The sequence below is a fragment of the Astatotilapia calliptera genome, chromosome 18 (genome assembly GCF_900246225.1).
Source record: "Astatotilapia calliptera chromosome 18, fAstCal1.2, whole genome shotgun sequence".
Classification (NCBI taxonomy): Eukaryota; Metazoa; Chordata; class Actinopteri; order Cichliformes; family Cichlidae; genus Astatotilapia; species Astatotilapia calliptera.
Genome location: NC_039319.1, coordinates 20,449,831 through 20,466,179, shown reverse-complemented (window position 1 = coordinate 20,466,179; position 16,349 = coordinate 20,449,831). Strand labels below are relative to the sequence as shown.

The window sequence follows — 16,349 nt, the reverse complement described above, 5'->3', positions numbered from 1 at the left end:
ATGCAACCTGCGAGCAACTGGGGCAATCTGCATCCAAAAGAATCTGTCATAAAAGCAATCACAAGGATTTTTGGTGCAGCACCTATTTTGTGACTAATTTCACCTTGTGACAGCGAGCAACCACTCTACATATTTCCCTAGTGATTGGAGGTTGCCAGGGGGTCACCGACCAGCCTCTAGGCCTGTGTGTCCGAGGCCTTAGCAATATTGTTTCTATACTTTCAGCTCATCGTGTCTCAGTTATAGTTGTTTTTTATGCCTCTGTCATTAGTCATAGCAGGTACTCATAGCTCTTCTTTTGATTATGCTAACTTATCAGTTAGTTACCCTGTTTATTGCTTTTAGGTGACAGCTTTGTCAGCTGACAGTTTAACTGCTAATCGTTCTTTCAGAAAATAACTGTCAAGATTGTATTCAAGTTTAGTTAGCTACTATATTTTAAGAATATTAATATTGATGATTTTACTGTACTAGTTAGCTTATAATCTCTAGTGTTAGCCATACAATCGCTACAATACAATACAACAGCTTCTTCAACTGTAAAAAGCAAATTAACGGCTCATCACGCTTTAAGCCAAGTATTTTACAAGTATTTTTACAACCTTTTGTTCATACCATGTCAGCACACCATTAAACAGGCTCCACATGGACAGGCATGGAAAACCTAAACCTGAAACAGTCTCATGAGTTTAGCCAAGTAAAAGAGAAGAAAGACTATATGTGCAAAAGGGAGCACAGGGATTGCACCTGGCTCCGGGGGTTTCCCAAGTCACAGCTGGTAAAAACCATAACGCTGGATTAACAAGAGCATCTGCAGATAGAAAGAGCGAGTACAAACCGCACAATGGGGACACGATTTGAGGTGAAATCAGGACAGAAAAAAAAGGACGTAATGAGTAAATATGTATATGTATATATATATATGCTCCTAAATTAAGCAGACTGGTATTATAATGACTTGAAATCCCAGATCTTATTTTAAAAAAACACCAACATACACACACACATCTAATAAATGTAAATGACATACACTGATTATGGCAAAGAACCGATGTATTCTATACTGCGTTTATGTGATATTCTTGGTGAATTTCTGTGTGCATGGCAGGCCATCTGCTATTGTGAGTGGCCAGTGTATGTTGACCGAACACGTGCAACAAATCATCAAGAGCTGGTGAAAATCTCTAGAGAGCCAGGAGGCCCCGGCTCAGCGGTCCATCCCTTCACACATACCCACACACACACACACTGACACACACATGTGCATGCATATGTATGAAAATACATGCACACAGATATTCTGTTAATCTTTAGAGTGGCTCAAGCACACACAGAATGCAACTTAACATAAAAAATAAATAAATAAATAAATAAATAAATAAATAAAAAGCACATCCATATGCATTCCCTGTCTTTGATCCTGTGCTCAAATCTCTACACATGCGCAAACAGAATTGCAATCACCCACGCTCCCACTCCCTCACGTGTGCTCCACTGCTCTACTTTCAGTCTGTTAGAACTGGAGAACAGAGGGCTCATTGGGCCAAAAGACTTGATCACACATGGAGGAGGGGCAAACGTTATAGGTGTGCATCAAGAACTTGGACAAAAATGAACACACAGTAACACACAGTCATGCAAAGAACACAGCGTCCACTTTCAGTGACGCAAAAACACACAAGCAGGCAAGCATGCACATGCACAAAGCTGCAGCTTGGGATGCACGGGCACTTCTGAAATGCATATACAAACACCACGCATGTGTGCACACGTGTAAAAAAGATGGCGGAGAAAGGGACTCATGAGGGTTGTGAGACAAACACAGACATACAAGCAGTGACTTACTTAATATATACTTTAACTATCAACATTAATCCATTTTTTAAAATATACTGAGTCATGGTGAGTCGTTGATCACCACAGCTTTGAATTTTACTTCCCAAACCTTTACAGACCTGCAGAGTCCAAAATAATTAGCATCAGGTAAGAGTGAGAGCTGAAAGGACAGAAGAGAGCGATATTATGTGAGGTGAAGATGCTGCATGAAGTGAAAAGCAGTTAAAAATTCTTAGAAGCCAAGCTCAAAATTCATTAACCCCCTCTGTAGTCATAACTTATTTAAAGGTGAACACACAGGAACGATAAACCTAAGTTTAGATTCACTGTAATTTCTTATTTGTTGTGAATAAACACTCAAGATACAAGCACAACAGAAATCACATATAAAAATGACTTTGTAGGACTGATATTTACATTTATGCTAAAATCTGAGTTTCCAAAGTCAGTTCATGCACTTCATTCTGGTCTGTTTTAAAGCTTTGCCTTTCACACAAATACAGGAGGGTATACACAAAGTGTGAAAGAGACAAAGAGTAAAGTGGATTGGTGTAATCCACTTTACTCTGGCACAAAAGGTTCAAACTGAAATGAAAACATGTCGACATCGAAACACATGCACTGAAAGACGCACGCACACAATGAGCATTCAGCATTATTTATGCACATAAAACTGAGGAATAAAGCTCCTGTGTGTCTGTGTGTGTTGTATGTGCGCTCTAACACGAATGTTCCTTTGGGGTTGTTTTCCCGGCAGCCGTCCAAGCTTCCTGGTAATGGAGCTGGGGAGAACTGTCCACAGCGGGAGCCAGAAACAACCAATCAATGTCAATGAACATGTCTCTCTCTCTCTCTCTCTCTCTCTCTCTCTCTCTCTCTCTCTCTCTCTGCATTAAGCCAGCTTATGATGATGTCATGACAGCAGCCTGTCTGCCATAATGAGCACACAGCAAGGTTTTCCACCACATTAAACCAGTAGAAGAAAATTGTCTATTTGGCTAAAATATGCAGATTTTAGAAAGGAAGGTATGAAAGAAGCAACCTTAGGGTCCTCCTCAAACTCCTCAAACATCAGTTCCTACAAACTGGTGAGGTTCAGAGCAGAAATGAACACACATCATTGAAAGGAAAGGTTTACAAGATGGTAGCGAGACCTGCTATGATGTATGGTTTGGAGACGGCAGCACTGACACAAAGACGGGAGGCTGAGCTGGAGGGGACAAAGCTGAAGACGCTAAGATTTTCACTGAGGGTGACAAGAATGGACAAGATTAGAAATGAGAGGGACAGCTCAGGTTGAGTGGTTAGAAAGGAAGGTTGAGTTTGGACATGGGAGGAGCAGGGACAGTTGACTCAGGATGTTGACGATGGAGCTACCAAACAGGAGGAAAACAGGAAGACCTCAGAGGTTCATGGATTTAGTGACAGAAGAAACACAGAGGACTACTGTGTTATTAGCTGTGGCGACACCTAAAGGGAGCAGCCAGAGAAGATTTTAAAGTTAATTTTAACAAGCTTTCTACACTCCATGTGACTTGCTAAGCAAGCGTGCTCGCAGTAGCTGATAGCTTAGCACTCCAAATTTTCATCTAAATGTTGTCACTTTAATCTGGAACAAAGGATTGAGATGGGCACAGTAATAATCCTCGAGCTACCATTGGTTTGATCACAAAACCAATGGTAGCTCTACCATACATACAGTCCATGAGGATAAGTATATGCGTATTCTAAAAAAAATTTGCATGACTTACTACATTGTTTTGTAAATGACACATTAGGTTACTTAACTACTTTCTGGAGCCGCCTAAGTAAAGTTTAAACTAAATATCATGTAATAAAAATGAACTTTGGCCTACAGTCCTATACATTGACCTAACAAAAAGCACTCTGAAGATCACAAACCTCCCACATAGCAGCTCACTCTCTGTGCATTATTTCCTTTTAACTGAATATTAGTGGATATTGTAATCATTAATTTTTGTTCTTTGTTCTTTTTAAACTTACTTTATGAAGTTTGTAGTGCAGTAAAAATCAGATTGCAGATGTTTGATTTTTTTTTTTTAAGATAATCTTATCATCAAACATTTCCTGTAAATCAATTTATGTAATGAGGCTAATGGCAATTGTTTGCTTAGTAACTGTAATTTGATTACTATTTAACAGGTCATTTAGTTGTTTCCCATGTAGGTTCATGTTTCTTAGAACTCTCCTTCCCAGTGTACAGTGTGAACCATCAGTGCTGTCACACTGGCTAAGTGCAATGAAAAATGCAGGAATCTACTAGATTATGTAAGATTACCAAGAAGAAAAGGAGGCGTCTCCTGTCAGTTTAAGAGAGAGACTTGTAGACGGACTAAGGAGGATTAGAAACAAGCTGAAAAAAAGCAGATGAGAAGTGCTACACGTATTTATAAAATTATTAATTGCATACTAAAACAATTGGGTCTACAGATGTGAGATACACCACATCCGACTGTGTGAGATGAGCTGAATAAAGTTGTCATTAACTCTTGCCATACACCTACGCACCGCATAATGCAGCACAACAATGAAAAAGCTCTGACCATATCACTCACACTTCTTTGACTGATGGAAGAGACTGTGAAGATGCCGAGGCCAGAAAGAGCTAACAACAAATGCTCAGTTAAGACTTGTGTTGCGGTCTAGGTAATTATAACACAGTAAACCACCATACTGGATACTACATTTCTGAAATGACTGGAATTTTCCATAACACTTACTGTCATAAGCGAGGGCCCACACTAGTCTTTGAAGGACACATTTCTGTTATAACTGTTAACTTACATCTGTGACAGCTTCAATACCAGGCAGACTGAGCATGCAACACATGCACAGTATACATCGAAACATGTAGAATCGTTAGAATCGTTGTCCAAAATATATCCATTTGAAACATTTAGCATTCGTTTTTATTGTGCAAATGTTGTAATTTTTTTTAAAATGAAAGTATAAAGTACTCACTATGAAGGTGTATTAGGGCAGCATTAAGAATAAAATATATTATTGTTCATTTTGAGAATAAAGTCAAAATTTCAAAGTTTGTGGCGGAACAGCAACGTCCATGTTGGCCACTTTAAAGATGGCGAGTGAACATGGCGCCTTCCACAAACCGGTGCCTGCTCCTGCATATTCTTACGTTTATGAAAATACATCACTTTTTACACATTAATCAATGTATACTTATGAGGACAACCTTCTTTTTCCATTAAATTACCTAAAAAATTACTTATGATACCATTAACCCTTTAAGACCTACCATAGAACCAAGTACACCAGAGCTTATATTATATTTTTACATGCTGTAGTGCCATTTTTGGCAGCATTTCAAGTTGATATACATCAATACAACCAGTATAGCCCAAATTTTAATGTCTGCATTAAATGCATAGTAATTACATAAATTGCAAAAAAGTGCAATAAACTACAAAAAATTAGAATTTTTTTTTGTTTTTTTAACATATACAGTGGGGCAAAAAAGTATTTAGTCAGCCACCGATTGTGCAAGTTCCCCCACCTAAAATGAAGACAAAGGTCAGTAATTTGCACCAGAGGTACACTTCAACTGTGAGAGACAGAATGTGAAAAAAAATCCATGAATCCACATGGTAGGATTTGTAAAGAATTTATTCGTAAATCAGGGTGGAAAATAAGTATTTGGTCAATAACAAAAATACAACTCAATACTTTGTAACATAACCTTTGTTGGCAATAACAGAGGTCAAACGTTTACTATAGGTCTTTACCAGGTTTGCACACACAGTAGCTGGTATTTTGGCCCATTCCTCCATGCAGATCTTCTCGAGAGCAGTGATGTTTTGGGGCTGTCGCCGAGCAACACGGACTTTCAACTCCCACCACAGATTTTCTATGGGGTTGAGGTCTGGAGACTGGCTAGGCCACTCCAGGACTTTCAAATGCTTCTTACGGAGCCACTCCTTTGTTGCCCGGGCGGTGTGTTTTGGATCATTGTCATGTTGGAAGACCCAGCCTCGTTTCATCTTCAAAGTTCTCACTGATGGAAGGAGGTTTTGGCTCAAAATCTCACGATACATGGCCCCATTCATTCTGTCCTTAACACGGATCAGTCGTCCTGTCCCCTTGGCAGAAAAACAGCCCCATAGCATGATGTTTCCACCCCCATGCTTCACAGTAGGTATGGTGTTCTTGGGATGCAACTCAGTATTCTTCTTCCTCCAAACACGACGAGTTGAGTTTATACCAAAAAGTTCTACTTTGGTTTCATCTGACCACATGACATTCTCCCAATCCTCTGCTGTATCATCCATGTGCTCTCTGGCAAACTTCAGACGGGCCTGGACATGCACTGGCTTCAGCAGCGGAACACGTCTGGCACTGCGGGATTTGATTCCCTGCCGTTGTAGTGTGTTACTGATGGTGACCTTTGTTACTTTGGTCCCAGCTCTCTGCAGGTCATTCACCAGGTCCCCCTGTGTGGTTCTGGGATCTTTGCTCACCGTTCTCATGATCATTTTGACCCCACGGGATGAGATCTTGCGTGGAGCCCCAGATCGAGGGAGATTATCAGTGGTCTTGTATGTCTTCCATTTTCTGATGATTGCTCCCACAGTTGATTTTTTCACACCAAGCTGCTTGCCTATTGTAGATTCACTCTTCCCAGTCTGGTGCAGGTCTACAATACTTTTCCTGGTGTCCATCGAAAGCTCTTTGGTCTTGGCCATGGCGGAGTTTGGAGTCTGACTGTTTGAGGCTGTGGACAGGTGTCTTTTATACAGATGATGAGTTCAAACAGGTGCCATTCATACAGGTAACGAGTGGGGGACAGAAAAGCTTCTTACAGAAGACGTTACAGGTCTGTGAGAGCCAGAGATTTTCCTTGTTTGAGGTGACCAAATACTTATTTTCCACCCTAATTTACGAATAAATTCTTTACAAATCCTACCATGTGAATTCATGGATTTTTTTTTCACATTCTGTCTCTCACAGTTGAAGTGTACCTCTGGTGCAAATTACTGACCTCTGTCATCATTTTAGGTGGGGGAACTTGCACAATCGGTGGCTGACTAAATACTTTTTTGCCCCACTGTATTTCTAGTTAGAGAAATTTAAGAGGCTTATCCCTCAAACTGTAAATACAAAAAAGTTGCACAAAATAATTTCCCACCAAAGGAAATTTATTTTAAGTGTCTTCATAGTTTTATTTTTGAAATACACCAATTTTTATATACTGCAGGAAAAACGAAAATAAATATTATAATGCAAATTTGCAAAAAAAACAGCAGCATATACATCAAAATAAACTATTTCCAGCAGTGCAATTTGAGTCCTAAGCATCCCAGAAACGACACAGAAAGTCATAAAGTCAAACATAACTTTTAAAAACTCCAGTATAGGCTCATAAGGCCCTGATGGTAAAATGACGTCACTTCTGGTTTGGGCAGGACATGGCGGACATGCGATAGTTCGCGCTGATGGACGTAGGAAGTGTTACTAACAGCTGATCGGATCGGCAAAGCATGTTTCTGGAATATTATGTTTTTGTTGCTGCAAGTGCTTTTGCAGGAAACTGTGACTTAGGACAAGCTGATGGCATAAGATAAGTACAACTCCTCCGGTTTCATATGCAAAAACAATTATTGCGCTAGCTTATGTGGTTGCAGTGCTACCGGGATTTAAAAATAGTTATGCAAAACGGAGCGTGCCCGCTCCAACCGGCTATAAAGGGTTAAGTGTAAATGATTCATTTTGAACATATATAATTAGACATCAAATACAAACCTATCCATACTTAAGATGACTGGTTAAACCTGTAAACTGAAATCAACCACAAGCTAAAACACTTTGGTTAAATCTCTTGCACTATTGTGTGCAATTCTGTGCAGAATTAACAAACTCATGAATTACCAAATTTTCAGCTGCACTTGAGTAAACTTCTGGACATTGCATAATCTCCGCTTCAGTGCCTTGAGCAAACAAACTGCATTTAAGACAGCTACAAAACAGATGTCTTAAAGTAAACTTGCCTCACTGATTGAAACCAAGGACTAGTCTTTACCTCTTTAAACAGGACTAAAGGTTAGCAATTAAAAGTGTTAGTCTGAGATGATATCTAATGAAAGAGTCTCCATAGCAACAGAGTGATTCACAGAGCGTGTCAGCTTGTGAAATAAATTTCACACTTCAGTGAACTGCAGCTTCTACTGTGTTTGTGTGTCACCATGATGGCAATAAAAATAAAACTCTATTGTTATTACGTGTATTGTGTCATGGCTTTATATACAGTACGTGTGTCCTACATCGGATAACTGTGTGGGAAAGTGTTGCTGACTGGGATTTCTGGTGGAACTGATTTCACAGATTTCTCCAAGGCTTAAGGCTTCTTATGCATCGTTATTTTCAATTTCACATAAAATAATTAATATTGCATGAAAAGGGCAGGTTTCAGCTTTGATTTGAGAAATTGTTTATTAATATACTAATATGCATTTTAAACTCATTTCTTTTGACATGCAGTGTTTCTTCTGTCACCTTTGACTATTCAGCTGCACAGAGAAAGAGTGATTCTCATGTCAACTAAATATTTTTGCATGTCATTTGCAGTAATGTAGTGTTTGTGCTGTTTTTTGTTACGGCCTTTGGATAATGGGCAGTTATTTTTGATAGGTTCTTTTTTTAACATCCAAACTAAACCTTGGCTTTTAATGTTCCCTTTACCTGAGGTATCTCAAACAGTGTTAAACTCCAAGATTATCTTTAATTGTGATCAGCTGACAATCCCAAATGGGCAGCATGGTGATACAGTGGTGAGCAATACAGTTCTTAGCTTGGACCTTTTCGTTGGGGTTTCCTCCCATAGTCCACAGACAAGTGTGTGAGATTAACTTGACATTAGGTACTTATGTGACCATGAAAGGTTGACGGAGTCTCCACCTTAGCCTCATGACACACGGGCAGCCTGTCAGCTAAGATAAACTGCCTATAACCCGTTACTCTGGCTGGATGAGTCGTTAGGAACATTAATGGATGGATGGCCAATTTCTAACGTGAAGAGTTGATCTCTGATTTTGGTAAAAGAGTCAAATTCTACATGTACCAGTAGAAGAGTTATATATTTTAATGTTAAAATGTAACTGGACATTCAATTACAGAATATTAATGTATTTAATCTCTCTGCAAGGCTTTCAGGTATTTTTTGACCTTCAGGGATTCTTTTTGTTGCATAAAGCTTTTTGAAACCATTTTAATGTAACCTCCACTAATCTTCTAACAGGATATGCACTGACTTAAAAACACAAAAACAAAACATAAAAACTATTTGGGACAAATTTTCCATGAAAATCCAAAGGATGTGATCTTCATGCTCACCAACATGCACTTGCAGCTAAACCTCTTCTTTGTTTTCCTTTAACGCCAACAACAATGGGCCCACTATACTCACACTGCACTTCAAAACTGACATCAAATCCCCTGGTGCAAGCTACAGTACGCTTTCATGTTTTTGGCTTATAACGTCACACAGGGTGCTGTTGCTGCCCCCACAGCCAAGTCAATTACATGAGCGTACGATCATGTCAGTTTTTACTGCCATTTTAATGATAACTGCAGAGAAGTTCAGAGATTCAGAGATCATATAGACTGAAAAGACGAGGCTTTCTGGAAAGAACTTCGAAAGAAATATATGATAGTTTTGCTTCTGGTGATGTGGAAGTTTTATCTAAGTGGCGACATCTTTTATTTACGAGAATAGCGAGTACTCATCCCTGGTATGAACAGTACAGAGCTGTTGAGATGCCACTGTTTGCATGAAACAACCAATACAGCGAGTGTAATGGACCTCTAAGCAGAACTAAATAGCACTGCTTAGAAATTGAGTGCATTAATTACTAAAAATATGAAGTCATGCACATGCTTTAAACAGGACTTTCTCAGTGTCAACACTGAGTAAGAAGCAGAATTGGCTAACCAGCTATTTACTACGATGAGTAGCTAAAAATTTATCTAAGCTGGCCAGTGAGCTAACAGCGCCAAACTTACTCCTCTCACCCCTGACTGGTCACGGCAGATGGCCACTCCTCCCTGAGCCTCCTTCTCACTGAGTTTTCTTCCTGTTAAAAAGGAGTTTTTCCTTCCTACTGTCGCCAAAGCTCTTGCCCGAAGGAGGTCCCATTTTTATTTGTATTACTGTAGGGTCTTTAAATTACAATATAAAGCACAATGAGGCAACTTTTGCTGTGATTTCGTAGATAAAATGTAAATAAAACTGAATTTAATAACTCCGTGTCGCACAGTCTTGTGTCTGGCTTATCAATGTTTGGCCAGGGCTAGGTCTCACGCAAAGTGCAAGCACACACACGACGAGGCTGATGGCTGTCCATGACCAGTTTTCTGGATGTTACACAGAAACTATTGAAATAATTAACAAAATATGCACTTTGCCTCAACTTTTGTACACTCAGCCTTGTGTTTATACGATCTGTTCTCATACTGATGAGAAATAACAGTCCGCTGGTGTAAAGTGACATGATTCACCAATTTTCTCTGGTATATTTCTTTATTTTTTAACTCAACACGATTAATCTTTGGGAATCTCTTTCAAAGCAGGCTTTAGATTAAAGTGTTCTGCACTGTTCTTCCTCCCCTCCCCTCAGCTTCTCCCTCTCCTTTGCTACCTTCTTCTCATCCGTCTCACACTGGCGCACTGCTCATTAGCTTTCTGTCAGTCTTGGTTTCTGTCTCCCACTCCTTCTCTTTTTCTCCCTCTCTCAATTCCTTTCTCCTCTGCTGTCATCCACTCCCCCCACCCTCCCCACCACCAATTCTTCTTTTCTTCTGTGATTTCAACAAAAGTTTCTTCAGGGATCTCCTTCATTTTCATCACTCTCTCCTATGCTCACCATTTTCTCACCTTCCCTCTTTTCTTTCTCACCTTTCTTTCTCGCTCGCGTCTCCCTCCGTCTGTCCCCTTTTTCCGCTTTGTGAAAATGCTTTCTGTAAGAATTGAAAGTAGGCTCTGAAGCCGCCACCCACATTCCTGCTAAACACACGCTCACACATAAACAAGAATCGTGACTGTCTGTGCCCATAAAAGCCAGAGTGAGACGGCAAACGTACACTAGTGCTGAAGACAAAAACACTGCTGTGTACTTGTGATCACAGAGAAGTTCATAAAGATACATGTAAACCAACATGAAGCAGAGGGATAGCCACGAGCATGAGGCAGCTGAGAAAAATTAAAGGAGAAAGGGTGCTTGGGAACTTGAGCTTCTTATTGAAATGGCTTTTAAACAGGCGTCTTCATGAGTTCAGCTTCACTCCTCTAGAAGGGAATTCAAATCCTCCCATCTGTCCACCAATCACACTCACTGATCCTTCTTTAATACTTCCTTCTGTTAGAGGAAAACACCCAAGTCACCGTCCCTACAAACTGGGCCCACAGACAGCACTGTCTATATCCTTGTTTACTTCACAAGTCAGGGTTGTCCTCGGTTAAGCTTTAAGCATTAAAAATTGGGATAACTTGAAAAAACTGACATTTAAATACTTCTAATCTAATAACATTTCTTCTTGGTGTATCATTTAAAGCACTTCACTCACTTGTTGCTGTAACTATTAGGATGGATGATTAGGAGAAAAACTTCAAGTTCAAATGAATTCATTTAAGCACATATTGTAACTCGGGCTGCAAGTAATCACATAACACAACATGGCAAAGCTCTCGAATGTTTGGCTACTTTTGGAGTTGTTGAATTGTTTTACAGTAGAGCATCACTGATGCAAACGGCACTGTACGACAAAGCTGAGATGAAACTGACATCACAGCCGCTTTTACAAGCCGCCATTACTGGATGCTGTGCACCTCTCGGGTTTTGTAAACCCGGTGTGCCGCGCCGTTGGAACAGAGTGGAAGACACGATTGTTCAACTGTGTTGGTTTCTACAGCTATTTTAATGATATGTCAGGGGAAAAAGCAATTTCTTTGCTTCTGGTTTTGACGCTTTCACCTTTTGTACCAGTGCAATGTGGAGGCATTGTCTGAGCAGCTGCAGCTATCGTTCAGGAGGTATAACAGCGAGCATGAAGGGTTGTGGCTGTGTGATGAGGTCACCTGCGTCCATGTTGTCTCACTTGGTTTTTTAATATTCACACCTACAGACAGTAATATAGTTCATTCTGAGTCACTCTTGAGTTTACATTTAATCTTAGATATTTGATTTATGTCCAGTAAAATAATCATAGTTTACAAAACGTAAATCTACATGACTTTAATGTCGGTCAAAATAGTTATCGTTTATTGTTGCTTAATTCAAATCAGCAGCCTACGTATGACCCTGATATTAACTGCAAATATTAATGGTAATAGTCACCGGAAAAGCTTCATACTACTTTCATTTATAAATTGTTGATTTGTGTGTAATTTTAAGGTTTTGCACAAGAAAATGCAAATGTTTCAAATCTGCATTAACATCACTTTTACTTAGTGCTCTCAAGCTGCTTCCATTAAAATGAGTCACACTCTGTGACCTTTTCCACTGTAACATTTACTGTAATTATAGGCTGTGTGTTAGACGTAAGACTCTATACACCTGTCATTTTAACATAAATAATGAATTATACCTTACTTAGCCGTTCTTCAAATGCTCAGTAAGTACATCATGAGTAATTCTTCCCCATTCAGAAATCACAAGTTTCCTACTTCAGTTAATAGTGGAGCTCTCTTGTCTTAATATGCGAAGGTCAAGCACAGCAAATGACCAAAACATTGTCATTGTCACATTGACACAGTGGCAGTTAGTGCTTAGGCGAGCAGCTGAAGGGCACTCAGCTTCTTGCCACTACGCTGATGGGCTGTGGAGTGGAAATGTAAAGTGCCACTAATTTCACTGTCAGAAAGTCATTTACAAATAAACCGTACTGCTGCTCGCCGTAAAACAGCTCTCAAACCATCATAGGTGTGTAGCGACACTAGTGGCCTGCAAAACAGGCAAAGGACAGCTCTGTAAAAACGGACAAATATACAGTTTAGACGTATTTACATTTGATTTTTTAACTTTGCCATGCATCAGCTACAAATGTCAACATTAATACTACTAATGATAATATTTTGACCTTAATTAACTTACAGAAAACATACATTGTTTCAAATTGATGATTTTTCTGAAACCATGATATTTCGAATGAATGAATGAATGAATGAATGAATGAATGCTGCTTCCTTGTCACAATTGATTACCACTGTGGGTAGCTCCATGTGTCTGATTTGGCAGTTTTAAACCAGGATGCCCTTCCTGACTTAACCTCAAAAGGGATTTGCGTCTCTGGTTTGAATTGCACCCATCAATAACCCATCAGCAGTAAAAGGCTGATGGGTTATTGTTTACAACTGTAAATAAATCTGTAAATTATCTGAAAAATCTGAGTATGTTGATGGTTTTCATTTACAGATCCTTGTTTTGTTCCTGTTATCATGTTTTCTAAAGTTTGAAAAAAACCTGCTGTAACTGAAAGCAAATTACCACGTGATGGTTGGACTGTACCATAAACTAGTGCTGCAGTGGTGAGTGGTAGTGAGTTCTCAGTAGGGCTGCCACAAACGATTATTTTGATAGTCGACTAGTCACCGATTATTTTTGCGATTAGTCGACTAATCAGATCATCATCCATTGGACGCAAAACTACAGCTTATTGCACCAGCAGCATCTGCTCTTATATAACTATCATTAGCTTACAGCTTTAAGTGTTTAAGGTATGTGCTAACTAAAAATAAAGACAAGATGATAGTTTATTAAATTTTAATGAAATTTGTGGATTGTTTCGGTGAAGTTTAATAAACTCCTTGCTATCTAAAATATAACAGGACACTGGAGTATATTCTGGAGCATCTCACACTTCTGATAATCAGCTGTCTGCTTGACGTTTATTCAGCTGTGTAAAAACTATAACTTTAATCTCAGACAAACTGATTTACTCAGGAACAAATAAAATACTAAAAAAAAAGCCAAACAATAACATTTTAAGTTATCTAAGTGACTTATATATATTTAACCTGAGTAGCGAAAGACGGCGGTGGGTTTGAAAACGATTTGCGGGGAGTCCGGTGTTCTCACGGCGCTAGTGACCTAGCCCCCGGCTCGCTAACGAGCTAGTGGGTAACAGACGTCTCCGAAAACGTCGGAGCGCTTTTGAAAATATGTGGTGTCCTGATAAACTGAGCAGATATTTGAGGTTTACACAGCTACATTCTCGCCTGAAAATATGTTAAACGTTTATTTTGTGACCCAGAAAGAATAATAAGAGTAACATTAAAACTAACCAGCTGCCGCCATTGTTGGAAACTGCGCTGGGCCGCGCTATGAATTCTGGGACACAGCTGCTTCTTCTTCTTCTTCGGGGTTTAACGGTAGCTGACATCCTTGTACATGCAATGCTGCCATCTTCTGTTTCAGTCCGTTATTACACTCTTAAATCCTGCCACTTATTCCTGCGTCTTTTGTGATCGTACAAAGCTTCAAACGACGCGTCGACTATTAAATCAGTCGTCGACGATTTTGATAGTCGACGTAATCGTGACTAGTCGACAAATCGTGGCAGCCCTAGTTCTCAGTAGGCACCAGGTGGGAAAACAAATGTGCTTTCACAAAAACTCTCAGGTTCCCACAAACAGAAAGCAGAAACATTTTTGGTGAGTAATCCGACGTAACAAGAGAACCTCAACCCACAAAATATCGAACCTCTGGAAGGAAAAGTTTTTCAAAAATACCTCTGTGAGTGCTTGGTGAATGGAACAAGCAGTTTGAGATGAAACCTCCCAAGGCGTTTTCTCATTCACCATGATGGCATCCAGGGTGGCCTTCTCTAGTATGACATCAAAGGAGGAATCCGGGAAGGAGAGCTGACGCACGTCCATCTGATGCCATGTCATACCTGGGCAGTGACTGTACCTGGCGCTCATTGTCCTGATGCACACAGATGAATAATCTATGTTGGCAATAGTATGATAGCCAGCGCTGTACATGTCACCACTCATACTGCTGTTTCCGCAACCTGTGGAAGAGCAATAAAACAAAGTGAGCCAGTGCCAAGTGAAAAGTGCAAGACACATACAAGAGATGAAAGGTCAGGAGGGGAGAGATGATGGCACGGGGGAGAAGGGAACATAAAAGGATAAGTCTGAATCCGATGTTTCAAATGACCCATATATTTTTCAAGTTGCAGTTATACAATCACATGATCACTATAGCATGATGTAATTACATAAAGCCTTCCAGGGCACCGCACAAGAGACACACACAAAGTCTCTGTTTCATCAAACTTATTTAGTATGAAACCTCACACTTCAGGGCGGTCATGTAAATGTGCGTTCAGAGGGTGCAGCTTATGCTGAAGTGATGTCAGACTCATGAGATCATCGCCAGCTACAAGGTTTCAACTTTGTCACCAAGCACCACGTGCACGAAACCAGAGCATCCAAAGAAAGAGGACAAAAGAAATGTAAGGGTAACAAGATGAAAATAATCTGCTGAATGTAGATTCTCACCTTTTTGAATCATATGACTCAAATCATGCAGTCGGAGGAGGAGCAGTGGGTGGAGATGATAGGAAAGGAGGGAAAGAAAAGAGTAGGAGGAGGACTTGTGGGGGACATACACCATGTTGATGCACATGTTCTGTTTGCTGTAAAGCTGAAGATGTGTCAAGCATGATCATATTTTCTTGCACTTTTTAAAGCACGCATGAGCATGCATCTGTATTTAAGAGTTATCCGTCTGGGGAGGGAGGAAAGTGTGATAAAGTGCGGGGCTGTGATATCCAGCAGCATGTTGGCATCGACACCTCGGTTGCAAACGTGTGGCTGGCGCTTGTTATCACCTTACTGCTTCTACTAATTACCAGCCTGAAAAAACCCCATGTGTGTCTGAGTGTGTGTGCAAGTGTCTGCAGCCTCACACTAAAAACACATTTGCCATTTATTTCGGTGTGTATGTGTGCAGTACATGTGCAGATGTTGTATATTTGTAGCTGGAATTCATTTTCACACACTGACAGCCACAAACAACATGAAGACAGAAGATGTGAAACCCAAGGCAATAAAGTCAGAATTGAAATAGCAAGAATATTATACTGAATTACATTAAATCCCAGGAATGAAAGAAAATTCCTGCACCAAATAAAGTGCTAAACTCATATAAATCAGCAGTACCCAAACTTTTTCATCTCATGTCCCCCTCAGCGCTGTAAGATGGACTAAAAAATGATCAAATGTTTGGGTTTGGACAACTTTCAGCTTACTATGATTCAGTTGTGATTAGTTAAAAGTTTTAACAGAAGACTTGTCCTGCTGCTTAGTAATAAAGTCCACGCTCTTTCAATTTAGGTTTTGAATATCAGGATATAAGTAGGCCCTAAAATTAGGCAAATAAAATTTCAACACTACAAAATCACATGACATATTACATCATGGCATTATTTGTTTAACGCCGAAGCAATGGGTGAAAAAATAACTACATCAGTACTGC

At 39.8% G+C, this 16,349-nt stretch overlaps 1 protein-coding gene across 1 annotated transcript in view; it reads right to left on the bottom strand.

Moving 5' to 3' along the window:
- ece2a (endothelin converting enzyme 2a) overlaps window positions 1-16,349 on the bottom strand; it is a 98,672-nt gene that overhangs the window by 37,922 nt on the left and 44,401 nt on the right. The window contains exon 3 of the mRNA XM_026148927.1: window positions 14,594-14,877. Coding sequence (XP_026004712.1) covers window positions 14,594-14,877 — 284 coding nt within the window. The remainder of the gene's footprint in view (window positions 1-14,593; window positions 14,878-16,349) is intronic.